The following is a 27,925-nucleotide window of genomic DNA, read 5'->3' on the forward strand; positions in this document are numbered from 1 at the left end:
GGAAGAACTGCAGCGGGATGATGGCTTTAGGTCAATTTCCTGCCCTGTGTTAAGGGTTCCATCGTGTTCCTGCTAAAGAAAGTCAACTTAAAAACAGCCACTCACTTTTAACTGATTTATTGTTGCTGCTGTGCTTCATGGCCATGTGTGGAAAGATGCAGTTTCAGCAAATAATTTATTCTGTTGCGTGTATCTGCAAAATAACATGCAAGATTAATTGCTCCAATTAGTCTGGAGACCTTTTGCATGAATGACAGCTCTATTTTTGCAGTACTTTTGTGGGTTTTTTTATCGAACTGGATTATTGTATGGCATTCTTCACTTCAGAGTTTTTCAGAATTATATCTAAGTATTTTCATGTGATACCTGAGATAGGAAATTTCAACCCTGAAATATTTTTTAGGGCCAGATATGTGAAATGAGTCACAAATCCCCTTCCATTATGCAGGAAGATCAAGTTAGAAAGCCAGTACCATTGCTGGGAGTGCCAAATAGTGCAAGAAAATTGTACACAGAGGTGTTTGTGGTGCTGCGGTTGTCCTAATTATAAGAAGTCGTTTTGTGATCTGGCTTTCACCTCCACTATAAGTGACTATTTTTATTGAGAAAAATGTGAGGTAAGCTAACAGTTGCTTAGTAAATATAATTTTTCTTTGAATTAGAATTAACGTGTCAGTTGCTGTGTTTTTCAGATATCGGAAATGGACCTGAAGGCCTTTGGAGGTGGCATTGATGTTAAACCTGGAACACCACCAGTTACTGGTAGAAGTACTACTCCAACCTCCAGTCCTTTCCGGTAAATCTCTCTTACACTCAAAATTCCTTGAAATCAGAATTAGAAAATGTACCTAGTCATGCATGAGCAGCTAATTCTGAAAGGTATGAGGTGAGGGGCTACTAATAAAATACAATGCTTAATCTTAGCTTAGCTGCTGCATTCCAGTAGGTCCTCAGGTTTGCTATAGTTGGCCAGAAGTACACAGCTCTGAAGTAAAACATTGAAATGTTTTTTAGATCAAACGAAACTAAACAAGTGATGTAAAATGACCTGGGATTGTACCAGGAAAGCACAGAAGTGACAGATGATGTACTTTGCGCTAAAACTTGTAAGACAGTTTTACTTTGAGCACTGAAATTAAGATAAAGCGCTTAAAGGCTTACACCACAGTTGTGGTAAGAACTCTGTTAGAGAACTAAGAATTGTTTTAAGATCTATAAGCTTCTCATAAGTAAAATTAGTAAGCTGTTTGCTTGGTTAATTGACAGAATTAACAGAATCTTGCTCATGTGCAGATGCGTTTCATGGTTAACCTGTTGAGCTGCTTGTGGGTGAAATTAATAGCGGGCTGAAGGAACTTGAAAATGGAACTTTGCTACAAGATAGTTTTGTTCTGGAAAGCTGCACTCCTGTGCACAGTAACTATATTTGATGGCTTTCACTGTGGCAGGCTGACTGTCCAGGCTTTTCTAGCGAAGTAGAAATGAGAGTTTGAACTCAATGCTGAAGTCGTGCTTCCAGTAATTCACTGAAGAAAAAAATGAAGGAATGAGAAGAAGAAACTTGAATTTGCAAGCTAGCCAGCATTTAGGGCAATCGACTCAGGGTTATATCTCTTAGAGATTGTACGTGAGATGTCTCTTCTAGCAACCAAAGCAGGGCTTATCAAAGCTGCTGCTCTTTAAGTGTAGATATAACTGGGAAGATCGACAAAAACATAATGGATCTCAAGAGTTCAAAGTGAGAACTAAACAGAGACTTCTTTAAGCTTGCAAAATGTTGGTGTGTATTGAGTTTAGCGGGTTTCCTTGCTACTAGTGCCCTGCTGCTCCTTTTACCTTAAGTAAGCGTATCACCCCCACACTCTGCATGAGAACTCTCTGCAAATCAAGCTCTGATTCCTGAAGAAGGCTGTTCACTCTCCTATCTTTCTCTGAGATACAAGTCTCTGAGGGCTGTTTGGTGCCCTTCCCCCAGAGAATCTTTCAGGCTTCATTTAATTCATGGTGATTCAACATCTCTTCAAAGTTTTAATGGAGAGTCATGTTCTTAGCCAGGTGAAACAGGGGGACAGCATTTTCTGTGAATTCTTGAAATCTGTTCAAGTGCATTTTGAAACATTTGACAACAGGGTCAGAGTGGAAGCAGCTGCACACAGCAGCTTCTGCTGCATATGCTTAGAGCCTGTTGTGACAAGCTCAGGACTTGACACGATAGAGCAAACAGTGTAAAGGGATAGGACTGAAAGTAAGCTAGCAGGGATGGGAAGGGCAGCACACTTTTAATACCTTTAGTATCAGTATTTGTCTTATGAATACTTTCGGGAAAGGTCTCTTTCATACAGACTTTACCCTGGAGTCTTTTCATATCCTAAATATTTCTATTTATGGTTTTTCTTTGTGTGCTTGAACTATGAGTTTGTTTGCATTTCAAACTAAGGGTAGATACAGAAGAATATCTGATAACAGCTTCTCTAAGAGATTATTTTCTTTCCCCACCAATGCTGAATTTCTAGTTAAGTTTTAATGAAAGGTAGAAATATCCTCTGAATGAGAGCAATATGATTTTGACTGATGTTCTTTTCTTTAGGGCCAGTTCTACCAGTCCTAACAATCAGTCCAATAAAATGAACAGTATTGTCTACCAGAAGCAGTTTCAGTCAGCAGCTGCTGCTGTGAGAATGACACAGCCGTTTCCTGCACAATTTGCACCACAGGTAGGTGACTTGTGGCTTCCTACGAGCAAGTCTGTTCCTCTATATGACCTGGTGACTGTCACTCAGCTGTGTTTCCTCAGGCTTTATCATGGGGAGGTACAAAATGGAATCCTTAAAGTAATGGTGTGAGAAAACTGATTTCAAGATCAAAGCCAAAAATACCCTCTGATCTTGCTAACTAGTAGTGCAGATTTTGTGGCATGTTTAATTTTGAGAGTTCTGTGCATACTGAGGAGTTTAATACAAGTTGTGAATGATGTAGAACAGATGGTTGTTCTGCTGGATTCCCCATGCAGCTGTAATGCACCTCATCCTGAAAATACAGATCATTTGGTTGGGGAAAGGGAGAGACTTTGTGTCTGAGAAGGGTCCCAGTGCATATTTTAAATGTTTAAAGACAAAGCAGGTTTGCAGTTGTTTGTCTGAGATACAGCTCTGAAGTGTTGATGGAACAGTTCAGGTTGGAAAGGATCCCTGGAGGTCATACAAAGCAGGGCTGATGGCAAAGAGTTTGGTTTGCTTCTGGCACTCCAGGGAGCACAGCTTACAAGGATGGTGTGTCCCTGTTACAGGTGACTGCAGCCAGGCTGCTAGGGAAATGTAGCCTCTGTAAAAATGCAGGATACTTCTGTTTGTCTTGTAGCATTCGGAGTGTTTGACTGCAGGACTTGAGATTTGATTTTTTTGGATTGCCCCTAGCAGAAACTACCTAGCCTTTCCAGAGCTGCCTTTCACTAGTGACTCCTCCACTGCCTTGCATGGGTCTTCTCCTTTGTTACATGCTGGTTTTAAGTTGTTGGTACTACTGTCAGGCACAGCAACACTACAGGGCTGGTTTTTTTTCTGAGGTTCAAGCGTGGCCTCTCAATATAAAGGCCTGTTTTCTTGACATCAGTTTGACAGCAGAGCAGCAAATTTTTCCCCTTTAAGATAATGCCAACATGCAATCTAGTTGGCAATTTTCTAATTGCAAAATGTCTCTTTTTGTTGTTTTTCCCCCACTTAGATCCTCTCTCAACCTAACCTGCTCCCTCCATTGGTAAGAGCCCCATATACTAACACCTTCCCAGCGCCTGTTCAGAGGCTGCCAGTAGTACTGCCTAGTCAGATGCCGTCTCAGATGACCACAGGCCTTATGAGCCACCCTCATTTACCACGTGTGGCCAGAGGTCTTTGTGGATCAGTATCTGGAGCCAGAGGCAATCAGGCCCAGGCTGCGATGAAGGCTGAACGAGACGTGAAGGTTAGTATTTGAACAGCAGTTCAGTCTTGACAGCTCGTAGGGCAGAAATGTGTCTGCAAGTCATGTCTGAGTTAAACTGCCTCTGGACCTAAAGCCGGTAGCCGGGCCTTTAACAGCTGAACACAGACCTCCTCTAAGCCTTTTTTTTCTTAATAAGAACTTTAGAGTAATAAAAATTTGTGGGGAGCTTCCTTTCTCAGCTGGTCTTGTGGTCAGCAGTTGGGAGCTGCCACTGCTGTCAAAGGCAATCTGACAACTAGCTTTCAAGAGCCTGGGTTTTTTGAATGAGTGATGAAGCCTGCACACCTGGCTGTTAGTTATCATTTCACATCTGCCTCCCCAGCTCTGAGCAGCAGTGTGAACCCTCCTGTTCCAGCCAGGCTACCTCCCTGATGACCCTGGAGATTGAAATTCCTGTGATTAATTCTCTGTGGTAAAATGCAGTAACATGATACCCTCTGCAGAAGAGGTGGCTGCATTTCAGTAGCAGGTGATGAGAGTTATCTAACTTGTTAAAGCACTTTTGAGACCCTTCAGGTTGAGACAAACCTTTCTTCCCAAGGCAGGACTGCAATATGGGACATCTGTAGGGACACAGTTGTACACTTAGCCTGTTTTCTGCAGAGTGAGTTGCTTGTATGAATAGATGGTACTAAGGAGCTACTGTCATTTGCTGTAACCCATGCATTGAGGTATAAAAGCAAAAGTGTGTTTTTCCTGGTTATGTCTGGTTGTAGGAGAATTGATTGCTCCTTATATTCTAGGTATTTGGTCCATCTCTACCACCAGTTTATGCTAGATGTAGACTTACCAGGTGATGCTTAGTATATTGTCTTGAGTCTATATGATGAATTGAATCCATGGCAAGTACTAATAACACAGTCCTGGTTTTCTGAACCTCCCTGCAAACCCTGTTCAGAAGAACGTGAATTTCTCTGTCACGCTTGGTTACTTGTGATCAAGTCATCGGCTGAAATATATGCAAAAGATTTTAGGTGTCTGCCTGGCTCCAGTAAAATCAGTGTGCTGCAATCCTGCACACCAGAGTTCACAGATTTGTTTTCTGTTCTGTTGCTAATTGAGTTACTTAGAGCAACTACACAGTATTAAAGCCAAGACCTCTTGTTTCAGACTTTTGCTGTTTTGTCCCCCCGCTCCTCCCCTGGCCCTGTTTTCTGTAAAAAAAGCATAAAATACTTGGAGAGATACGTGGAGGCTTAGTGTCTATTGTAGTTGTGGTCCCTTGTCTTAAGATTAAGATTTGACTGCGTTGGACTTAACTGTGCAGCTTCCAAAAGATTGAACTCTTAACGCAGCTCCTGCTTTGCCTGAGTCTGGGCGGGAAAACCAAGTGCTCAGTCCAAAGCATCTGGTCAGCACAGTGCTTCACTGCCAAATGAAAGGTCCAGTGTAAAACTGTGACTGGAACATGTAGTCACAAAGGCTGAATTTCATAGGTGCAAGTCAAGGTTACTGGTAGGATTCAGAGGGAGGGACATGAAGAAAGCCAGGCAGTAGTTTGTGCTTCCTGGAATGAGCGTCTGCTTTATGTGGGAAGCAGACAAGGCTTCAGCTTACATATAAAACAACCTTAAGCCCAGTTCACTTGCATCCCTGTTGCAGACTCTGAGGTCTGTGTCTGGAACAACGGGGGGAAAAAACTTGGGTGCCCAGACTAGATTTTGCTGCTGTGATGCAGCCCGTGTGCTCAGGAAGTCCAGGCAATGTGCAGAAGATGTGACAGCTGGTGTGGCCCTGACAGCAGTGTCAGGGCAGGGGCAGTGTGCAGACACGCAGACTTTCTGGTCATGTCTGACTTCTGCTGAGGAGCGAAGGTTCGGTTTGAGCCTGCTGCAGGCACTGCTTGTCCTTTTTAAGCTCGGCAGAAAAAGATGTTAGATAATGTGTCAAACCGTTGTCCTTGATCCTCTTCTTCTGGGGTGAGGATTAGGAAGAGCGAGGCAAGCCTAGGCATGACGTTAAGCTACTACTGAGGAGCCAAGCGCCCAGATGTCACCCCATCTGGGAAGCAACTGAACGGACACTGCCATTCTAGGAAAGTCTGGCCACTGCAGTCAGTCCTTCCTCTTTCATTTAGAAAGTACTTTTGTGAAGTCACTCTTACTCCAGTGCCCTCTTTTCATTCAGTAAACATGTTTTCTCCCTTTCTTAAGGCAAAGCAGAGAGCAGAGGTCCTTCAGTCCACCCAGAGATTCTTTTCTGAGCAGCAGCAGCAGAGCAAACCCGTGGGAGGCAAGCCACAGAAGGTGGACGAGAACGGGAGCAAACCTGCCGAGGCAATTGCTGACTCTGCAGCAGTCTGCCAGGACAAAACGGAGGAGAAGCCTACCCCTGCGCCTGCTGCAGCCACAAAACCTGTTAGAACTGGACCAATCAAACCTCAGGCAATCAAAACCGAAGAAACAAAATCTTAGAGGCTGTGTTTCCATGGAGGGGGAGGGGGGGGCGGGGGCGGGTAGGGAAGAGGGGGGGAGGGTGGATGAGATGGCAGCAGCATGAATTTGTAGCCCAAGGGAGGAGACGGCAGTCTTCGCTCCCTGCAGGGCTCTGAACAGGACATGGAAGCTACCAGCAGTTACAGCTGCAAACTGCTGCGCGTCCATCTGAGCTACTAGGCTCCTTTGGGCTTGTGTCTTCTCTAACAGCATGAAGGCTGCTTTTGGTGTGTGCACGTTCTACACGTGTGCGCGTGTTTTGGCTTACACGCCTGTATGCTTCCCACGTGAAAAAGTTGAGAAACGGCAGCGGCGGGGAAGAAGGTGGTTGGGGAGGCATGTTCCTAGCTGACGAGATGAAAACTCTTATTTTCTTCAGGCTCTGATCTTCAGCTGCTATTTATCTTTTTATAAACCCATGAGTATGAGAACATGCAGATCTGAAGATGGTGCTGGGCCAAGTAATGTGTGTTAAGTTTTTAGTGACTTGAGGAGCTTCTATCTTGTAATAAACAGAGGGATTCACGTAGCTGGCAAAACTGCCTTTGCCATGTGACATCTAACCTAAGGTAACGCAGAGTACGCCGGTGATGTTGAATTTCCCTCTGAAGGCAGTGCTTTGCTGGCTGCTGCTTCTTGGATGACAATATTCTGTATTTAGATCACCATATGAAAATGCTACTTGGCCACCTGTGTTCTCTGCACCCACTCTCCCCCCCCCCTCCGTCGTTCACCTCTGGAGTTGAAAGGTTTATTGCATCAATAGTCAAGTTTGTTCTGTTCACCTCTGTCCAGCTATCTTTAAATGATGCGAGTGATCTTTAAACGGTTTCCAGCTTTTGTCTGTATACAGCAACGAGCACTTAGAACTGTGCCACGAGAATAAAAGAGACCTTACCGGATTAAAGAGTTTTATCTAAAGGTGCATTCTTTGTCAGAGCTGCGTCGCACCACCTCCTTGCCCACAGTGTGCTGGAAAGTAGAATCAAGTCAAATAAATGCCTTTTTAATTGTATCCTCTAGTATTATAGCTGTAGGACAGTACTGTATGATACTTCTGTGAATGTAAGATATCCTGTACCTGCTTATGACATGTAGTAGTGACTGTGCTATACTGGAGCTGTTTTTAATAATGTTATTCTAGAGGTTTTTTTCCAGACAATGATTGAAAAAGCTAATAAAAAGCACCAGGTACCACATCAGTAGCAGAATTTGCTGTTTTCTTCTGGGATTTTTTTTTTTCTTTTTACATGTTTTGGAAGGAAGAGTGAGTTGAAAGTCTAATGTGTATAATTTTGTTCAAATGACTGCAGAAGCTGGAAAGGCTGTTGCTGCTATTGATGCCTAGTGAATCGCTCTTGGTTATCTTTTTATATAAATATATATATAATTTGAATTTTTGGAAACTTTAGCTGTGATGTCAACTTTGGAAAAAAAGTATCCCACTTGTAGTGTGAGTTGGCATTGTACAGAAATTAACAGCCATATTGGTCTAGAAATGTTAAACTTAATTTTTTTTTCCATTTGTACAGGGGTAACGCACTGTATTAAAATATGTACGGTCTTATTTACATGGGTTTGATTACAGAAACTAATAAAGTATTCTCTAAATAAAGTATCCGGGTAATCTCATGATTAGTGCAGTGCTGCAGGATGCAAGGAGAGCTCCTGAACATCGTGCGCCGAGGAAAGAGTGCGTATTACAGCTTGGGAAAACGGACTGCTAAAGAAAAACGGTTTGAGACAGCTAATTTTTGTTTTCCCTGGCACTTTCCATCTCGTTCTCCAGCGAAGGTCTCACAGGACATGGCTTCCGTCTAGCTCGGGAAGGAGCCTGCCGGTTGCGTTTGCAAGACGTTCCATCTCTGGCATGTTGGTGAGCTGCCTGGTGCTGGAGGCTTGTGTTGTGTGTCCTGAGAAGAGCCGCTCGTCAGAGGAGACCAGGATGAGCTCAGCCAGTTACTCTCAGTTTAGCTGGTGGGTGACTACAGGCGCCGCCGGCACGGGCACCCTGCAGCGAGGGGCTGTTAGAAGCAAGAGGTGTCCCTGCAGGGGGGAGCAGGCGGGTGAGCCGTGACGTGAGCCATCCTTCCTCAGCTGCTCCCTCCCAACTCATGGAAGGCAACACACACTTGGTGCTACACATTCGAATCCCACAATTACTGACTCATGCCCTTGAGCACAGGGCAGAATGAAGGGTTAAGCCTCCTCTAGTCCTTCAGCTGCAGTGGTGAAGGCTTCCCTGGGCTCCCTGCCGTGGGGCAGTGGGGTCAGGAAGAGGTAGGATGCTGTCAGCCGGGCACCAGAGGGAACTTGGTTGGTAATAAACACCAGGAAACCTCATGTTTGGTCTCTGAGAAGTAATTCCTGCCTTGGGAGAAGGCGCTGGCTAACATTGCACCTCCAACGAGGTGGCTCTGCAAGCACTGCTGGGAGTTGTGCAGATTTACCAATGGTCAGGGGTGTTGCTGCCAGCCCGCGGTGGGTCGGAGCAGGCAGACCTGCCAGGGGGGAAGTGGTGGTTTGGGGGCACCAGAGAAGCTGGTGTTGGTTCTTGTGGGGGATTTCTAGTAAAACTGCAGCAATATGGAGTAAATACAGGTGCTTGCAATCCACAGCTGGAGCGATGGGCAGGAGAAACCTCTGAGTAGGTAACACCACAGGTAAATTGCCTTTTTTACAGGACTGTACAAGCACAGCTACGGCGAACGCTCAGGGAGAGGAGGATGAAGGTAGGAGAAGAGAGTGACGGCCGGCAGCGGTTTGAACTCTGCTGTGGAAGAGATGGTTTCAGTGGTAACTGAGTTGTGCTGATGTTTGCCTGTTTTGAGGCTGTCTCCTGCTTCATCGTGGAAGGACCCCCTAAAAATGGGAAATCACTCGTTGGACTATTTTGTTTTTAAGAGAATGCTGCTGAAAGGATTAAAAATCTTAAACTCTCCAACAAAGCTGCTGGAAAAGTCAGACGAATTTCCTGCAGGCAGCGGTGAGAAGGTACCAACGTTTGGCTCTTGCACTGAGCAGAACAAGGACAAGATTCCTGCAGAAACTTCATTAAAAGCAGATGCTGGAGCATTTAGTGCGTTTGAATAACTGGGATTTGATGTGTGCCTCCCCAGAACTGCCCCAGCCACCCTGGCTGCTTCCGCGGCCACTTTGGGCTTTCAGTCACCGACCCCGCTCCATTGGATATTTGTATGACATTTAACTGGATAACTTGCTTCTGGCTGTTTACGCTGGAATGGATCCTGCTCAAATTTGAGCGGGATTTATATGTAATCTCTTTTCTGGGACTCGGGTCTTCACAAATAATTGTGCTGAATCTCCTATAAATTAGGGAACTACTTTGTTCAGGGAATTCACTCTTTTTTTTTTTTTTTTTTTTTTAACCTCTTAATGGAAAAGACAGTAACTTTTCTCAAGGGCGAGAACTGAAGGGGGTTAATGTGAGTGGGGCCAGATCCAGCAGCCCCCCTCAGCGCAGGCTGGCTTCCTGCTGGGAGGGGAGGGGAGGGACTCTCCAGGCTAGTTTTGCAAAGCCTGTGAAGTAAGGCTGTGTGTGTATTCAGCGCTCTTCAGCTCCAGCCCAGCTTTCTGGAAATCGGCATACATTGGTTTGGCTTCGTTTATTTTTTTTAGGCAATTGAGTGATGGGCTTCCCAGCCTGGAAAGACCCGGTGCTGGCGGAGAGCGGGGCGGTGGGAATGGCTGGGGCTGTCTGCCCTTGGTGTCTCTGCTCACTGGGAAGCCATTGGTGCTGCTGCTCCCCAGGGAGCTCCGAACAAGCCCTCCCTGCCCCACCGGGGTGCCCGGCTGCACCGTGGCAGCTTCACAGGCACATCACAGGCCGCGTCGTGCCTTCGCTTGCGGTGAGCTGCCCAGCCCTGCACTGGGACTACTGGGGTGTGAGAAAGGGTCTTTCAGCTTCCTGCCTCGATGTGCTGGGATCCCACCAGCCACCCACCCTGCAGCCCCAGGTCAGTCCCTCATGGGATGTGTCCATCCCAGACCCTCCCCAGCCTGTCCCAGTGGTCTTTCCCAGTTCCCCTGACCGGACTCACCAGGGCAGCCCTCACTGCAGAGGGCTTCTCCTGCCCTTCTAGGATGGGGTCAGTTCTGAGCCAGGGCCCATCCCCATGGCCTCCCGGCTCTGAACGGTGTTGTCTCCTTGGTGAGCAGCCAAACACCCTGGTGCTGCGGCACCAAAGTGGGGGCTGCCTCTGTTCCCCCACCACCCCCCCCCCCCACCCCAATCCATCCCACCCTGTTCTGCACACACACCCCCAGCACTGGGCAGCCCGTCCTGCAGCCCTGCCGCTCGGAGCTCACTAATCTTTCCCATTTGGTGAATCTCTAGCATTTAACTCTGAAGCTTTCTCACTTTTATTCCAACTCAGTGTTGCGGGCGTCTCGTAGCCCCTCTTCATGCTTCTCAACCGCTCTGGATAACCCAGGCTCGGAAAGACGAGGTGCAAGGCAGCGGCGGTGGGCAACATTTATTGGGCCAGGACCCTGCGCAGCCCCCAAGGGATGTGGCTGCTGCTGCCCCGTCTGTCCCAAACGCTGGGAAGGAGGGGAAGAAAAAGCCTCCTACGAACTTTCTACAATAAATAGTTAAAATGGCGTGTTTTGGCCAGCATGAGGAGTGCTGGCAGCCAGGCGGGACCAGTGGCTGGGCACGGCTGTAAAGCCGAAGCGCGTGGCCGAGAGGAGCTAGGTGTACCAAGGGGCCGCTTGGCTGCGGGATGCTCTGCCAGCACCTGTCACCATTGCTCTCTTGCTTTTTTTCCCCAATAAAAACTAGGCTTGTGCAATAAGTGTCCCTATTCCCTGCTGCTTTGGATCCTGCCGGATGATTATTTGGAGGTGGCTGAGCTCTGAGAAGCCCCCGGGCACTGGCAGTGTGGGATGCAGCAGAGCTTGTGGGGTCTCAGCAGGGGCCCTCAGCTCTGCTGGGGGCAGGCGAACGCTGCTCTCCTCAGTGGGGCTAGTGTAAACTGGGAGGCTTCCCAAAAACTGCTGCCTTATGAGGAGGGTCTGGGGAGGGGGGCACTGAGCCAGAGCCTGGAAACAAACCCCCAGGCCTACGAAGGGATTGCTGCTTGCAACCAGGGAAAGCATTTATTTTTAGGTGGGACCTTCCAGGGAAGCCTCTCCCCACCTCCACTGCCTGCCCTGCCCAGCCTTCACTGCTCCTGAGCCCCCTCCCTGCTCTGAATTTGGGATGGCCAGGCTGGGCTGTGCTCCAGGTGCACTCAGAGGACGCTGGAGTGGCTCAGGGCTGGGTGCTGCTGTGGCCCACCCGAGGCCGGGGAGAGGCATTTTGCTGGCTTGACCAAGCTCTAGAAAAGCACTTGATTTCTCTCTGCCGCACTTGAGCACGACAGGATGTTGCCAGAGGTGCCAGCGGGGACACTGGGGGCCCCATTGAGGCATGGCTGGTCAGCACATGGTCCCCACCATCGCCTGGGGTTGTCTGAGCCGGCGCTCCCAGCTGTGCTGGGGGGAGCTGGGGAGCGAAGCGGGATGCTGAGGTACACACGGGGGGTCACAGGGGCTGAGCCAGTGCGGCCCCGGCCCCGGCTCACACCCGGGAGAGGCGGATGGGGTAGGTGACCATGTTGAAGCTGTCCCAGGCGAAGAGCTGCCGCTCGGCAGGGTTGTAGTCCACCATGCTGAGGTAGCGGAAGCGGTTCTCGAAGGGGATGCTAAGGGCCCGGCTGGTGCCAGTGGCTGTGTCATAGGCGAAGTTGATGGTGGCATTGGGTGCTGAGTAACTGCTGACGGTGTAGAGGGTGCCGCAGATGACAAAGGAGTTGGCTACCCCCCGCTTGCGGATGTTGGTCTCCCAGGTCCGCTGGATCTCCAGCGTCTCAGGGTCCAGCTTGGAGAGGACAATAGCCCCCCTGGCCTTCTCAGTGCTGTAGATCACCCAGAGCCCTGTCTCATCCACCGCCAGGTCGATGTCAGTGTAGCCCCCCCAGGAGTAGGGGTACTGCCCGTGGTAGCCGGCACCAGGGATGTCCCTCTCGGCCGTCACGGCCTCTCCCCGCAGGTCGTAGCGGGCCACGGCGCGGGAGCGGCGGGGCTGGAAGAAGAGCGCGCCGCGGTAGACGACGGCCCCCGTGCTCTCCAGGGGTCGTGGCAGGACGTGCACCTTGGTGGGGTAGCCCTGGGCCAGCTGCTCGGCTGCCTCGTACTGGAAGAGCTGGCGCACCTCCGTGCCCACTGTGTCCACACGCCAGGTGGTCTCCCGTGTGAAGGGAGGCACAGGCTCAGGGTCCTTCATCCACACACCGTATTTGCCGGCGATGGACTCTGCCCGGCCGAAGACGACGGGCTCCCCCACCCACACCAGCTCACCGCAGCCTGCTCGGGAACAGGAGAGAGAAAGGGGTCATTGTTCGGCAGCAGCAGTGCCCGGCGAGCCCCTCGGGAGGGCCAAGCAGTATTTGTGAGCCGTGGAGCATGGGGCCGGCCAGCCGTACTGGTGGCAGTACCTGAGTCCTCGTTCCCTGGGTGGCCAAGTGCGGTCTCCTCCAGCAGCCGGGACGCGGGAACCTCCGTCCTCTCCGACTGCAGCTCCTGGTAGGCAAGGGGCTGCGGGTCCCAGCGAGGGGCTGCGGTGGGGCAGGCACAGCATGAGCAGGGGCAGAGCCAGCCCCCCTCACCACCATGCCTGCCCTCACCACCCTCGAGGGGCTCCACGCTGGACCACTGCTCCCCAGAACACCAATGCCTCGGTTCGGAGCCCAGTGCCCTGTTTCACTGCAGCAGGGAACATCCACAATGCACTGATGGGGACCCCGCTCCACAGCCGCTGTTGCCTCCCCGTGCAGGGTTTAATGTGCCTTGGGGGGAAACCTCTAATCCCTCTGGATTAGCCTGGTCCCCTGCGTCCTCCCTCTGCTGTGGGAAGGATATCGGGATGAGGAGGGCTCCAGCTGCCAGCCCTGATTTAGGGATGGGGAGGGGGTTTGGTGCAATGGGCTGCAACCCCCCAGGAGGGCTGAGCCCTGTCCGGCTGGGGTGCCCAAGAGCGGGCAGCAGCGTGGGTGCACCATGTGGGGGGCAGTGAAGGGACTTGACCAGCGCCCGAGTGAGATGCAGTGGCAGGGAATCGGTGGTGGGGGCGTACCGTGGGTCCCGGCCCTGGCACTTACCTTTGCCAGGGGCACGCAGGGCATCGCGGCCGGGCCCGTCTCCACCGGGAGGGCAGCGGGTGGCCCGCAGCCGGGCGATCTCCTGGGCATTGCTCTCCAGCTGCCTCCTCAGCTCCTCTTTCTCCCGCTCCAGCCGCCCCTTTTCCTCCTCCAGCCGGGACTTGGCCCGCAGCAGCTCGCCGTAGGAAGCCTCTAGGCGAGCGGCCGGGGCTGCCTGCTGGGGGTCCCGTGTGCCCCCCGCCTCGCCACCCCGCGGCCCCGAGCCTCGCTCCCGGCTCTCCAGCCGGCTCAGGCGGGCAGCCAGGGCAGTCAGCTCGGCCCGCAGCTCCGGCACCCCGCCAGCATCAGGGCAGCCGGCCTCAACGGGGCTGGCCACCGTGAAGGAGTAGGTGCAACGGCCGGTGCTGTCATCGGCACGCCGGAGAAAGGCCGTCTCACCCCGGCAGCCCAGGGCCAGGCTCGCCCAGAGCAGCAGCCAGGCTCCCAGCATGTCCCCGTGCCCTCGGTGCCTGCGCTCCACCGCACGCCGGGCGCTGCCGCCCGCATTTATAGGGCGGGAGGAGAGGGTCGGGGCGGCGAGGGAGGGGGACGGACGAGCCGGAACCTTCCAGACGCCTGCGGCGGCTTTTGCCCAGCGGCAGCCGGCACTCCCCCCGCCGGGCTCCCCGAGGCCGCTGGCCGGGCTCCGGCAGCCCGCGGCCGCCGCCAGCGGCTTTGCTGCCGGGGCCGTGTGCCAGGGGCGATGCCGGGAGTCGAGGCGGCCGGACCCCCCCGCTGCTAGCAGCGGGGCTGAGCCCGGACCGCCGCCAGCCCCTGGGCTCCCGCCCCAGCCTGTTCCCGGCCCCGGTTCCGCCCTTTCCCCGCCCACGACCCGCCCGGCATCGATAGCTCGGCGCTCGGCGCGGCGGGCGGAGCGCCGAGGCGGTCGATGGGACAGCTGACTCGCCGCCGCTGCCGCCGCACCGGCCATTTCCCGCCGGCCCGGCCCGGAGCGCAGCCCGGTGAGTGGGGCAGGGGGCGGCGGGGGTGGTGTGCCGCTGTCTGGGCTTCGGCTCCGCTCGCCAGCGGCCCTCGGGGCGCTGTCGGGCTGGAGCGAAACGGTGGGGCCGGGCGAAAGCGCGAATCCCGGGCGCCGGCTGCCCTTGCATCCCCCTTCCCCTGGAGCCGCTGTATCGCCCGTCCTGGGGTCCATCCCCCTTTCGTTCCATCCCTCCGAGCCCACCGGTGCGAGCGCTCCTCAGCCGGCCCGCCTCTGTTCTCCCGGGCCCCGGCGAGGGGTGGCCGGGGGCCGCGCGGGTCGGGCGCCGGGCAGCGAGGTGACCGGGCCGCTCGTTGCGCTTCCCTTCCTCCAGGCTGCTTCTCCCGGGCGCGAAGCCGCCTCTCCCGCCAGTAGACATCATGCCTCCGAAATTCAAGCGGCACCTGAACGACGATGAGGTGACGGGCTCGGTGAAGAGCGAGCGGGTGAGTGCTGGCGGCTCGGTGCGAGGGCGCGGGGCGGCCCTGGGGCCCCCCAGTGCGGTCACACATGGCTGCCTGCTGGGCAGGCCTTCCCTTCCCCGGGCACCCCCCGCCCGAGGGGCGGCCCGCTGTGGCACCGTCACCGGGCCCAGGTGGCAGCCCGCTGTGGCACCGTTACCAGCGCCGGTACCGCCGGTGCGAGGCACGTTACAGCTCCCTTTGCCGAAGGGGCCCTCGCTGCTGCGGCCTTCAGCTGTGAGCCCAGGAGCCATATTGCTGTCGACAGCGACTTTTGGTTAGAGCGGGGACTGTCCACACAGCAAACCTGATCTGCGTGCTTTAAACCAAACCCCGACAGGAGATACGGCTGTTTTGAGAACCGGTTTTGGTTCCTCTGGGCTGCGTCTGTGAGATCCCTGCGTGCTCTGGTCTCCTGCTTCTCGCAGAGCGTGGCCTCGGAGCATTGCGGTGCTCTTCCCCACGTTGCTGGCTGAAGGATGCGTGCGAAGCTTTACAGCTGAATTTTTCTCCTGTCACCAAGGTCCCCTGATGTTTCAGGCTTTGAAACACCGGTTAAAGTGATGCAGTCGCCTGGTTTAGACAAAGCAAACTCAGCCTGATGCGTTTGTCCTGGGGTCATGCTGTGCTAAAACCGAGTTTGGACTGTAGTGCAAAACGTTTCTTCAGCTCACGACAGCTGTCAGTGAGCTGAAGATCCCGTGTTGCCAAGAGCGGTTCGTTCATCCCTTGGGGGAGACGATGGCTGAAACTGTTGCACGGTCTGGCGGGTTGCTTTAGTTGATGGAGCAAATGTGACAAGGATGGGAACGTAGGTAAGCTTCAAAACAGGAGCACTACACTTGCAGGTGGGAGCCCAAATCTACACACAGGGGAAGCAGCAGTTTTTGGTACCATAAGGACCATCTTGTGTGTTCCTAGGCCCACACATTTAGGGGACCAGTTCCCCCCCTTTGATTATTTTTGATCCTAAGTAGATGTTACTAGGAGCTCTCCGCTCAATTGGGAAAATGATGCTGCTACCATATGGCTGGAGAAGCCACGTTTGAGGAGTGGATCTGACTTCCTACGTGGGTGGGATACCCCAGGGTGGTGGTACGCCATGCTGATGTTTTTTGAGTAGCTCCCGTTGACTGAGTGCAGCACTGGGGATTGTCCCTTGAGCACAGAGGGCCTTCCTCCCACAGCTGGCCTGCCCAGGAGCTCTGCCTGCTGCTTCCCAAGGCAGGGCTCAACGTGCTGACGCACTGGTTGGTTCTGCATTGTAGGGAGTTGCACTGATCCCTAGGATTGGGATCTGAACCTCCGTAGGCAACTGGACGTTGACACAAATCCAGTCTGGTGCAGTGGCAGAGGTGCGAGTTGTGTGTCAGTCTGTGCTGTACAGAGCTAGCAAACACTGCTGAGGTGAGAATAATGGCACAGAGACATCCAGCTCGGCCGCTGATTGCGAGCAGAGGGAAACAGCTCGACTCCAGACACCTGAAAAGTACCATTGGTGCTCTCCAGAGGAGAGCTTGCGCGTAAACTGCAGTTGGAGAATGCTGACTGCATCCTAAGGTCTGGAAATGTGTGTGTGTGTGTGTGTGTGTGAAACAGTGGCTGCTTATTGACAAGGTGGTTTGTTTTTTTTCTGTATTTGCAGAGGAACCTGTTGGAGGAAGATTCGGATGAAGAGGAAGACTTTTTCTTGTGAGTTTCTGAACAGCTGCTGTAGGGAATGTGATGTCTAACTGCCTACAGCTCCAAGACTGGAGGTGTAGAATACCAAAAGCTGCTCCCTGCCACATGGGTGGGGGCTTGGGAATCAAAACCTTTGATTCCTTTGAAACGATCTCCCGGAGCCTTGGCACCGAGTGTGAATTAAGACTTAATAGATGTGACCTGTGTAAGAGTGGGGTGTCCCACATATCCTAAGACGTGGGAGGAACTGACAGGAGGCATGAGAACAAGCCTCCATCCACAAGGCATTGTTTCTGTCTTTGAGTCTTTGGTTTAAATACTTATCTTCCATCCTGATTGCTCTCTTTTCTGCCTGCAGGAGAGGGCCTTCTGGACCAAGATTTGGACCCAGGAATGACAAGATCAGGCAGTAAGTTGTTGTTCTTCAGTGTCACACAGATAATGTTTTGTTCTGGCACTGCGATCTCCTGCTTCTGTCTTACCAGAGTGTTTCTGTGTAGTTCTGAAGATGAACATGGCTCGTGCTTGCTTTCTTCTAATTGACATTTCTTACCCTATGTGTCCACAGCTAAGGGAAATCTCAGATTGATTCAGGCTATCAAGAAATTGTGCCTTGGCAGCTGTGAAGGGGTAGGATTGTATCACAGTAGCTTAGTGGAGTTTCTAAAGCCCTTGCTGTATTCTGGTGATGACGTGTTCCATGCTTTTATGAGGCTTTTTTCCTAGAGTGTTAACCCTGAATTTTAACCTTCACTACCACCTTTTTATTATTTCATTGCTTTCTTCTTTGTCCTGTAACCTTTTCCTCAATGTTTCAAGAAAGCAAGTGGTCAGGAGCACACCAGGCCCGTTTTTTGGGCAGTGGCAGGTCCTCTGGCTGCTTCTTGTCCAGATAAAAACCTGATATAGGTGACCTGGAGATGACCAGTGACTCACTGGGGTCAAAGCAGCTGGAAAACAGGAAACCATTACAGCTGGAGGAGGATTATTGACTGTAATAGGGCAAGAAGGAAGGGGTGCACACCCTGGATCCTTATCCCATCGAGTCATTTCCTGCATGATGCTTGTCTGGGCTCCAGTTTGCCCTGTCCTTTCCTATGAGGGATGCGATGGTGGTATGTAGTGGAAAGAGGGTGATATTCCCAGATCCCTGTTTTGCGTTATGCTCTTTCCTTTGCTGACCTCTGTGGAGCCAGAACAGATCTGTGTGGGCACTAATGACCAGGTGTTAATTAGACTGGATCGTCTTGCGTGGAGCCTGAGTGTTGCTCTTCATTAGGCACTTTTTTCATGCCGGGAAGAAGCCAGTGCAGCTCTGAGATGACTCATTGCCAACGTCAGCGTTAGGCAGAGCTTGCCTGTGTCCCCACTTGCCACATTTCCTTGAGGGGCAAAGTGCACTCAAGTTACACAGGAGGCAGTGGGTCGGCCACTATGCCCACTGAGTTTCCAAGGGGTCTCTGTTCCCACCAGGGTGTGAGGATGCAGTCAGTAGAGGCACACTGGTCCTTAAAGTACACCAGCATGGATAAAGCCTCCCTTCTAGGGCAGTGCCACACTGGCCTGGAGCAAATGGGAAGGATGAGAATTAGTTTTATGAGTGGGGTCCCGCCCCCATAAAAAGGTAGAGAAGAGATGATGTCTACCCCTTCGTCCTCCTCTGCTGGAAAGGAATTACAGAGTGGCTTCTGCCTCCCTGGTGTGTCTGGGGAAAACAGAAGCTCTTCTCTTCCCACTGTCTTGGCAAGGCAGAAGGGAGCAGGGGCTTGGGTAGAGGATAGCACTGCAGCTGTGAAGAAGAAGAAAAATGAAAGAAGAATTCACCCAGGAGCTGGTGGTTTCATAGGTGTGGTGTGACTAATGCCCAACACACGTGAGGCTTGCCCGTTGCCAGAGATGACCTGTCTAGTAGACCTGGTATGGGATGTGTCCCTTGGGGTAGCAAGTGGCTACATCTATCTAGTACCTAGAGGATCTGTTATAAAATAGATCCTATTTTCTGCTCTCATCAATGTTGGTTGCTTTGTTTAATAAGCACTCACAGGGTGCAGTCGTCATTTCTGTCATGGAGCTTATGGTTAAGTTTCTGATCAGACCAGCCCCTGTGCTGGATGGATTGATGCCTGGTCTTGTAATGATGCAGTTTGCTCTGGTTTCAACAGAGTAGGAAAAGGAGAGTTGGATTGCTTCTGGAACAGTGTAAGGAAAAGACATTTTTAAGGAGGAATTTGAGCATTTGGAGAGCTGAGGCATAGCTGGACAAAACTAGAGAGACCATAGCTGCATGGGGCTGGAGGAATGAGGTGTGAAGACAGGCGTAGAAGGAAACTGGATAGAGGATTGGGTAGAGGCAAAAGTGATGGGATTATGGGAGCAGAGATGTGAAACACGTTGAATGTGAGGGGCAAGACTGGAAACTTTTTCTAGTTGTCTTTGGCAGCGAAGGGGCTTGGTCAGGGGTGGAGAGTTTGGCAGCAGAGACCCTCAAGGCTGGCTCAGCTGCAGAAAGAGATGGTGGGGAACACTGCAAACCTCGTAAGAGAAGTTAGACTCAGTAATAGTGGCAGAAGGAAGTGTCCCAGTCCCCTTCATACTGTGTTTTGTCCTGATAGGTCTGGAAGTTCAGGCACTGTTGTTGGAACGGACGCTCCCCCAGTAATTAAGTGGCCTCATGGGGTCCCGTAGGCTCCCTCTGAGACATCCCTGTCCCTAGGGTGGGCTGGAGCTGAAAGGGACCTTTTAACGGGCTTTTATCCTTTTCCCAAAGTTACAAACAACAGGTAAGGGAGAGCTGATCTCTCTTCTCTGCCTTTGCTTCTAGGCTTTGTGAGAAATCCTCAATGTGTGTTGTGAGAGCTATTTGTGCCTTTTTGGGGGAAGGTGGGACGTTCCATCTTCCACCTGGGTGTTTTATTTAGAATAGGAGCTTCTCATCACAGGTCATATTTTCAAAAATGCTACCAAAATCTCCCCCTTTTCTGCACTGCTTGACTTTCTTCACCGCTGATGTTTCTGCTCTCAGGCAACCGTGCTGCTGGATTCAGGTTCCCGCTCATGCTGGCAATGAGGCTCGGCACACTGCTGTGGTTCGCTGGGAGCCAGGTCTTGGTCTCAGTGATTCCCCCATTGCTCTGCTGGGAGTGGTCAGCATCCACGGCCCCGGGGCTTGGCCTCAGTGGCTCTGTCTGGCTGCAAGCCCCAAATTACCTTCTGAGGAAGGAAGGGTTTGGGGAATGGTTTGACGCAAGAGTTTACAGCAACTTCCCACGGCCTGGCTGCTCGTAGCAGGTGGCTGGTTATGCAGTGAACCCCATCTGTACTCCAGGCTTCCATCTGAAGGTGGTACTGAGGCCGTGTTGTCAGGTATCATTGCTGGGTGTAATCCAAGGACTGAAAGGCTTCAGAAAAGCATAGGCTGCTGCCTTCCTCGCAGCCATCATGAAGCAGCAACTCAAAACCAGGGATTTGTGGCACGGTTCAGCACTCATACCTCATTGTTGAGTACAGCAGAGCAATCTGCTGGGCAGCCCCTCTGCAGAGAGCCGTGCCTCAAGGAGCACTGTGCTGTGCTGGCTTCCTGCCTGTGTCCGGCTTGGCTCTCCATCTTGTTCCCTCTTCCCTGGGTTACTGCCACAACGAGGGGTGTTTGGATGTAATTTGCACCAAAATACGCCATGCTATTAATATCGCTGGGGTGGAAAATATAAGTGTGTCATGCTGGCTGTAAACAGCCGGCTTGGAGACAAGAAGCAGCCTTGAGCAGCACATCCCCTGGTGCGTGCATGGCCTGTTTACGGTGCCTGAAGAATGCAGTACTGTTGTTAGCCCAACACCGTGACCAGCCCAGGGAGTTTTTCAGTAGCTAACCCAGTGCAGCCAAAATGGAAAGGCTTATTCCTCGTGCTCTGGACCAGGCAAAGCACAAGGAAGGAGCCTAAACCAGGCTAAGCGCTGTTGGATCTCTTGTTATTTTGACAGTGCGCACTTGCTCTCATTGTTAGGAGCATCATATTTGCAGTAAATAGTAAGAGGGGTCATGGGAGACATATTTTATGCTTTGGTCTTGCTCTCTTTCCTGGCAGGTGTTTGTTCTACTTTATTTCTCTTGGAAATCTGGCAGGAGAGAAGCACATGAAATGTATGTGTGAGAAGCCAACAGCTCCCTAACAGGAAATACACTTTGTATTAGAGGATTCATTCTCTCTTTCCAAATAAAAGAAGAAAATATTTTCTTCTTGATGTGACTTGAGTTTTCAATCTCAAGCATGCCAGACTAGTGGGAATTGTTGTATTTGCTCTGAAGCTGCAGGGCTAATGCACAGGCGGGGTATCTTTCAGCTCCCTCCTGGAGAGCCATCTCTTGCAGCAGTGATGGGTGGGAGGGAGCAGAAAGCAAGGACTGGCTTAAGGTCTGGTTAAGGCACTGTGTGGAGATCAAAGTTTCATTCCCTGGCTTGGTCTCTTCCTTCCTGTTTTTTTTTTTCTCCAGGGTTATCTTTTACATGAAATGCCAAAAGATATTGCGGTGCTCAAATGCGTCTGTGTTCCATGGGAGTTAGACACTTCAACGTTTGTGAGACTTTAAGTCTTGATTTCTCTGTTCTCCATCTGTGAAATGTTTTGTTCTCTTGGAGGGATGGCTAACGGCACGCCCAGCCTAGGGGCAGGCAGCAAAGGCACGAAGCGTTTCACCAACAGCTCAAGTGAAAAGAGGTGGGATGCTGAGATGCAGCTTGGGCAGTAAGGGTCTGTGCTCCATGGGTCTCTCCCAAATGCTGGTTCGCAGCAGAGCAGCTTGCAGTTACATACCTGCCCACTCTGCCTCGAACGCTGCAGGGTGCCCTGGGACTGCAGCAGCATCTCTCCAGGCTCTGACCTGTACTGGTGGGGATACAGGTGGCATTGCGTTGCGCTGCACGTTCCCAGGCACATTGTAACCTTGCGTACTCCTGCTTGTTAGTTGTACCAAGATGGTTACAAATCTGTTGTGGGAGGAAATCTCTTTATTTTGAAGTCAGTAAATGATTTTACAAACATTTACATACTGCAAATGTAGCCTTCTGCCTGTGAAACTCATGTTTTTGCCAAGTTGGCTCATCTGGGATAGCAGATGTTTCTGCTCTTCCTCTTTCGCCCTGAGCTACAGCAGTGTGGCTGGCGGCTCAGAGCTGGGACTTGTCTGTTGTGCTGAGGTAAGGAAACCCCCTTGCAGAGCGTGCCTCCTCCCCACGTCCTCACCTGCTGCCCCAAGGGCAGGCCATGGGGCTGTACATGTCCTGCATGGGGTGGACACTGCTCCACAGGGCACCACCACGTGTTTCCTGGGCAGCATCTGCCTGTGTCCTCAGTGCCAAATTCCGTGCTTTCCCAACAGTGGCAGCTCTGTTGCTCACCTCATGCCTTGTAAAGCAAATGGTGGATCGAAATGGGCTTGTGGGCATGGCCAGGTTCCTGCTGAGAGGCGTTTGGGCATTATCTGTGCCTTTCCCCTCCAGGTAAGAAACTCTTGGCAGGCGGCTGCAATCGACGTGGAAGGCAGGAGCTGCCACCACACAGTATAGGTGGGCGCAGAGAGATGCTGCTCCCACGGACTCTGCGGTGCAGCACAGGGAAAGCAGGTTCCTTTCTTGCGGTGTCCTAAATAAAACCAATTTTTATGTGCACTGCTGGAGTCTGGCATGTGCCATACGAGGGTTATTGCGTCAGAAATTGGCTTCAGAGGGGTTTCCTGGCTGTTCCAGCTCTGGAAGCTGTAGTGCAGTGGTGCTACAGAGCCTGATGTGAAATGCTAAGATAGGAAGCCCCTTCATGTTCCCTTCATCTGGAGCACTTTCTGGAGCTTTGTGTGGAGAAAAAAAGCCTTTTCTTTTAATGACTTTCCTTGCCTATGTTTGGAATGAAAAGTAAACGTGAGCAAGGCATGCACTGTTCCGTTGCGACCACTATTGCTTGCTGCAGCTGCTCCTCGTGTGCGCATCTGGGCATAAATGTCTGCTTGGCAAGAGGCTTGTAGCTGGTGGGGAGACAGGAGGAATAGGTTAATGTGAACTGATGTCTCTAATTAGAAGCATCGTGGCTAGGACAGGGCCCTGTGTTCCTTGTTGTGCAGTGCCCCATTGACTGGCCTTGGGCAAGTTGCTCTGAGTCTCTCTTGGCCCTGGCTTCCAGGGCTGTGGTGGAGGATACCTCGTCATACCAAGCGCTTGGAGCTTGGGTGCTGGACGATGGCTCTCTGAGTGGTGGAGATGGGTGTGGTTCCGATGGAAAAACCGTGGTTTGGCAAATAATGTCTTTGAGCTTCTGCATCTGTGAGGTGCCAGTGAGGAGGAGGAGAGGGTTTTCCATGGGTTCAGAGAGGAAGATGTTGTGACTGGAAAATTTGGGGAGCAGGAGAGAGTGGGTGCTAAGCAGGCACAAACGATGAGGTGGTGGTAATCCTTCTGTCCCTCGGGGACACCGGTGACACACTGTTAATAGGAAGTGTGTGTTTCTGGTAACATGGAGAGCTGTTGAAGTGGCCTATTTGCACTGCGTATTTGGGAAATGCTGGATGCCTTTCGATATGTTTGAAGTCCTTAAATGTTTGTAATCAATGTGACCGAAGTTATCAGACCTAAGGCTTAGGCAGACTGAGCGGCCTGGAGCTATTTCTGTTTTGTTGCCCTGTGTGTAGTTGCCTCCAAGACATCGGTGTTGCTGTTTACTTTCCGGGAACAGTATGTCTCAAACAATGTATTGTCTCCCCAAGGCCCCAAGAAATGTCTTATTTCTATCTCCAGGAAAATAAAAGTGTATTAGCTCCAAAATACAGACCAGAATGTAGCAGTATTTTTCCACTAGGAGAATTTTTCTCTCTTACCAGTGTGGCTTTTTTTATGGAGTGAATAAATGCATTCATAATAACCCCGCGGGTGTGATTTAGGCTACTGTTTGCTGAAGCAACTACCCACAGAGTTGCGTAACCTGTGAGAAGATAGATTATTATAACTTTGTTGAGTTCATCTCAGCCTTTTCTTCACTGTCCTCTTGATGCCCTTGGCAGAGTGGGTTTCATTTAGCAACTCAGTTGCTTTGATTTCACCCCACGTTGTTTAGCAAAGGTGCAGTGTGAGGTTCTGTGAAATCTGGAAAGATGAGGTGCAGTTTTCATATTTCTTCCCTTTGATGTGAACTCTTCTGCAGCAGAGGTGCCCCCCAGCAGCAGTCAGTGCCTTCCCTTTCTGCATTTGTGTTAAAGGTGTTACAGAGGGTGTCCTGCTTCTGTGGACTCCCCAGTGTTCTCTTTGAGCCCCCTGTGTTCCCTCGCCCTTCCTGGGATTGCAAGAGACCCACCCCAGGTGATGCCATGCCTCTGGCTTTCTTGGCATCCCATCAACCTCCCTCTGCTCTTGTCCTCTTTGATTGTTGTCAGTGAGCTCTCTGACCCCCATTAGCCTGGGCAACTCTGAGCAAGGGCTGGTGCTGCAGTGCAGCTGGTGATGCTTGCTCCTGCTCCTCATGCTCCCCTTTGCTCTGCTCTAGTGTCCAGAACCAGGTGGACGAAGTCATCGATGTTATGCAGGAGAACATCACGAAGGTGATTGAAAGAGGCGAGCGGCTGGATGACCTGCAGGATAAATCAGGTGTGATGCTAAATGCAGCTCCGATGGACTTTTCCCAACATCTCTTCCCTGTTGCTGGGCAAGGTTACCTGGTTTCAGTTCAGAAAGTGCCTTGACAGACCTGGGCTTGTATTTCTGTCCTTCTTTGGGGTGGTGTTTCCCAGCCTTGGGCTGCAGATCTGACCTTCTGCTGACGTTCCCCTTTTTCCACCTTTGCCTTCTGCTGCTCTGTACAGAGGCATTAGTTTGGAGGCATTTGGGTGCTATGATCTAGTTGGTCCTTCAAGCAAAGGTAGATTGGTCTGTCTCCCAACAGCCCTGAGTGCTTCAGCTGTCTGCTCGCTTGCTGGCTTGCAGAGTGAATTGCTGTCCTCAGAGGGCAGGCAGGACAAAGGGGGCTCAGTGGGGCTCGGCAGGTCTGTGTGTGCTCTCGCGAAGGGCGTCACATTGGCATCTGCTGTGGCTTTGGTGAATCCCGCTGTGGTTGGGTCTGTTCCCCTAATGCTGAGTTTATTGCTCAAAACTCAGTGGAATGAGTGGATGCTCTGACTGTGTGCACGCTGCTGAATGACCTCCTTTCTTTCCTTCAACAGAAAGTTTATCAGACAATGCAACAGCTTTTAGCAGCAGAGCCAAGCAGCTTCGGAGACAGATGTGGTGGCGAGGCTGCAAGGTGAGTGAGAACTGGAAGAAGCAGGGGTGGGTTTGTGGAGGGGAGGTTACCTGCCCTCCCCTGGAAGGGGCTGGAGAAGCTGTGCTTTCTACCTGAAAAGATGCTGGGAGGCAAAGGCCTCTTTTCAGGTCGAAGCAGCTACACGTGGCTCCCTGTGTAACATGCTTCCGTGCTCCCCTTGCAGATGAAGGCGATCATAGCGCTGGTGGCGGTCGTTCTCTTGCTTGTCATCATTGGTGAGTAGCTTCAGGTCACCCCAGTCATGTCTGGCATTGACATGCTCATACTCCACATACTGAGTTACACTGTGGTGCTGGTGTCCCTGGGGAAGGGAGCAATGGAGCCACTCCTGTCAAGTTCCGTTCTGCCTTAAGCAGCCATAACTGGTGCCTGTAGCCCACTCCCTGCAGCTCTTCTGCAAGGTTTAAACACACACCCGGAGGAGCAGGCTCAAACCAAGTCCTACTGACTATTGCTGAAGAAAGCCAACACTGCTCTGTCAATGCTGTACTGATTCAATGTTGGCACTGACTGATCCCAAGGCTGATGGGAGTAGATGAAAGAGTTTCAGACAGAGCAACGCCTTCCAAAGGCCTCTCCACATATAGCAATAGGTCTGCTCCCAGCAAACACTCCTCCCCAAAGCTGCCGGGCTGCTTAATGTTCAGCAGGTAGCTGTTGTGGCTTTGCTGTTTGTCCCTTCCCCTGCTCTCTGCCCTTCCTGGTCTCTCTGGAGCTCCCCAGAGCAGAGATGTCACTGCTTTTCCTACCAAACAGGTAATAACAACCAGAGCATGTTTCTTCCAGGCGGAAGAAGTAACTGAAGTAACTCAGCCCTTTGCCTGCAGAATGATGGGCCCCAGGGATCCAGGCAGCCCAGCATGGCAGCACAGCTCTTCCATGCCACTGGGTCTGGAGAGTTTTCCTCCCACCAACCGTGGCCGAGGGCAGCTTTGTAATGGTTCTCGTTGCTTTGGCAAAACCCTCACAGCCTGTTGTCCTGCTGACACACAGCCTGCCACGGGAGAGGCAGAGCTGGCAGCAGGGTGGGAGTGTTGGAGAGAGAGAGAGAGAGAGAGAGAGAGAGAGAGAGACTGATGGAAAATCCCATCTGGTTTAATTTTGGGAAGCTGGAAGCAGATGAAGGTGGCAGGAAATGTTGTCTACTGTGTGTGCAGGCAGCAGATTGTATTAGCTTGAGCTTGGAAACGCGCTTTCCCTCGCGGCTGCTTGGTGTTTGTCACTAAAGAAACAGGGGGGATCTCTCTGGCAAGGATCCATGTTGCATGTGAAGGCATGAGGCTGACAGCTTGTTTCTTTGTGTTTTCCAGTACCCATAGTCCTGAAGTACCATACCTGACGGGGCAGCTGGAGGCTTTGGCGGAGCTGGCTCTGGGATAACCAAACTGCTGTGTAATTTAAGTGAGATATCTGTACATAGCTTTGAAGCTGTTTTTCTCCACGGAGTGAGAAGGCAGCGGCAAGTAGCCAGTTCTAACAGAGTGTTTTAAGAACTGCCAAATGACCCTTTTTTTTTTTCAGTCGAGTAGCTACTCCTGCTGTCAGACTTTTTCTATAACAGAAAATTCAGTTCCCAAACCGCCTGTTTTGTGAAATTCTGGGTCTCTGGTTTGGAGCTGGCTACTTGCCACTACAGTTTATCTGTATATATTGTTGAGTTGTAATATTAATAATAATAATACCATTTGAGCAGTTCCCTGCTGCCTGTTGTGCAAGGCAGAGGGAACACTGTCCTTTCATCGGAGCAAAAGAGGGGAAAACGTCTGAAGAGAAACATACCGTTGTGTTACAGGGAACTGTCCCTTCTGTGAAGAACTGCAAGGGTGTTGTTTCTCTCTTGTTCAGAAAAAAAGAAATAATTAGGTTTTACAATCCAGAAGACTTTCTGGTCCTGCCATGGGAATGCACAAGCTCAGTGTTTTCAGTATCGCTGCTTACAGCTGTGACTAAAGACATTCCAGTAAACCTATTTTTGACTGTACATGTGGAGTTCCTGTGTGCCTTCACAGTGTTCTGGAGGACATTCACAGCTCTCCGCTGTCGGGATTCCCAGGAAAGGACTGTTTAGTGTTTTCTTAAACAAAAGCGAGAAGTGTGTGTAAAGTCTAGTTATTAGCCCAACAATATAAAAGACACAGAAGGAGGACAGCAGCTCTGCTGAAACCAGTTCAGGGTGAACACGCTCATTTCGCGTTCAGAGCCCTTCACCTTGATGTGGTGGTTGTGGTTGTGGTCCCAAACACCAGCCCGTTTTGCCTACCTATGATCTGGGGGTTATTCCCAGGCAGATGTGTTGGGGTGCTTAGGGAGGTGTAGGGGGCCTTGTGCTGAACTAAACAGGAGCTGAGCTCCTCCATCCATGGGTGGGACTGCTGCGTTTTGGCTGTCTCCAACCTTGGTCTCAGTTGTCAGCGGTGCTTCTGTCTGCCCTCAATTTTGGGACCCCCATTCCTTCCAGGTCTGAGCCTGGGACTTTAGCTGAGCCCAGAAAAGGCTCTCCTGGTTCTCTTTTGTGTCTCTGTTCTGATGAGAGAAGCATTGTCCTGCTTAGCATGTGTCTGAAGTAATGCTGAAGAGGGGAAGTGGTGCCCCAGAGAACTCTGTGCCACGTCCCAGCTTCCTCTTCTGAACCTGCCCCTGGGACCTTGTACACAGTTTCCACTTGAGTGGTGGTGCTGCTCCATGCAGAGAGAGGGATTAAAAGTGAGCACAGCAGGCTGGAGGGTCGGATGTGATTACAAGCTCTGTTGGCCCAGATGGAATATATAAATAGGGCTTTTGCCCTCTGGGGGCCCTGGTCTCTCCAGGTGGGAATCAGAAAGCCAAGCTGGGTTTTTCCTCCTGAAGTGTAGCCTGTTTTTTTGAAGTTGTGCACTCAGTGGAAGGCATAAA

General features: G+C 51.4%; 3 protein-coding genes across 9 annotated transcripts in view; 2 read left to right on the top strand and 1 right to left on the bottom strand.

Annotated features, from left to right (window-relative positions):
- Positions 1–6,408, top strand: part of PRRC2C (proline rich coiled-coil 2C) — a 74,086-nt gene extending 67,678 nt beyond the window's left edge. For 5 of the 6 annotated variants that reach the window (XM_086617494.1, XM_086617496.1, XM_086617498.1 and 2 more), the window contains 3 exons: positions 693–796; positions 2,588–2,714; positions 6,132–6,408. In XM_086617494.1, coding sequence (XP_086473620.1) covers positions 693–796; positions 2,588–2,714; positions 6,132–6,392 — 492 coding nt within the window. In that variant the 3' untranslated portion in view covers positions 6,393–6,408. Of the gene's footprint in view, positions 1–692; positions 797–2,587; positions 2,715–3,720; positions 3,958–6,131 lie in introns of all 6 variants that reach the window. The other variant, XM_086617493.1, reaches the window with a different exon arrangement.
- Positions 6,409–11,997: 5,589 nt separating this feature from the next.
- Positions 11,998–14,066, bottom strand: MYOC (myocilin). Of its 2 annotated transcripts, XM_086617648.1 has the most exons (4): positions 13,826–14,066; positions 13,577–13,768; positions 12,914–13,033; positions 11,998–12,782 (listed from the first exon to the last, which is right to left on the bottom strand). In XM_086617648.1, exons 1-4 carry the CDS (start codon positions 14,064–14,066, stop codon positions 11,998–12,000), a joined length of 1,338 nt encoding a protein of 445 aa, XP_086473774.1. The 2 variants fall into 2 exon arrangements, with proteins under 2 accessions (XP_086473774.1, XP_086473773.1); XM_086617647.1 differs by having other exon boundaries at positions 13,577–14,066.
- A 481-nt stretch (positions 14,067–14,547) lies between these two features.
- VAMP4 (vesicle associated membrane protein 4) lies at positions 14,548–27,014 on the top strand. The gene is made up of 8 exons (XM_086617475.1): positions 14,548–14,577; positions 14,929–15,040; positions 16,701–16,747; positions 17,097–17,147; positions 24,260–24,360; positions 24,933–25,012; positions 25,197–25,248; positions 26,344–27,014. The coding sequence occupies exons 2-8, from the start codon at positions 14,975–14,977 to the stop codon at positions 26,370–26,372; spliced, it is 426 nt and encodes a 141-aa protein (XP_086473601.1). The 5' UTR covers positions 14,548–14,577; positions 14,929–14,974; the 3' UTR covers positions 26,373–27,014.
- Positions 27,015–27,925: the final 911 nt, after the last annotated feature.

The sequence above is a fragment of the Tauraco erythrolophus genome, chromosome 10 (assembly GCF_009769465.1).
Source record: "Tauraco erythrolophus isolate bTauEry1 chromosome 10, bTauEry1.pri, whole genome shotgun sequence".
Lineage (NCBI taxonomy): Eukaryota > Metazoa > Chordata > Aves > Musophagiformes > Musophagidae > Tauraco > Tauraco erythrolophus.

Bases quoted from the DNA above. Each gene is read 5' to 3' on its own strand.
- MYOC (XM_086617647.1), bottom strand. From the start codon at position 14,066: ATGCTGGGAGCCTGGCTGCTGCTCTGGGCGAGCCTGGCCCTGGGCTGC. The intron at 13,034-13,576 runs GTAAGTGCCAGG...GCCCCACCGCAG, and splicing joins CCTGCGTGCCCCTGGCAAAG to CCCCTCGCTGGGACCCGCAG. The intron at 12,783-12,913 runs GTACTGCCACCA...GTTCCCGAGCAG, and splicing joins CCCAGGGAACGAGGACTCAG to GCTGCGGTGAGCTGGTGTGG.
- VAMP4 (XM_086617475.1), top strand. From the start codon at position 14,975: ATGCCTCCGAAATTCAAGCGGCACCTGAACGACGATGAGGTGACGGGC. The intron at 17,148-24,259 runs GTAAGTTGTTGT...GCTCTGCTCTAG, and splicing joins AGGAATGACAAGATCAGGCA to TGTCCAGAACCAGGTGGACG. The intron at 25,013-25,196 runs GTGAGTGAGAAC...CTCCCCTTGCAG, and splicing joins TGTGGTGGCGAGGCTGCAAG to ATGAAGGCGATCATAGCGCT.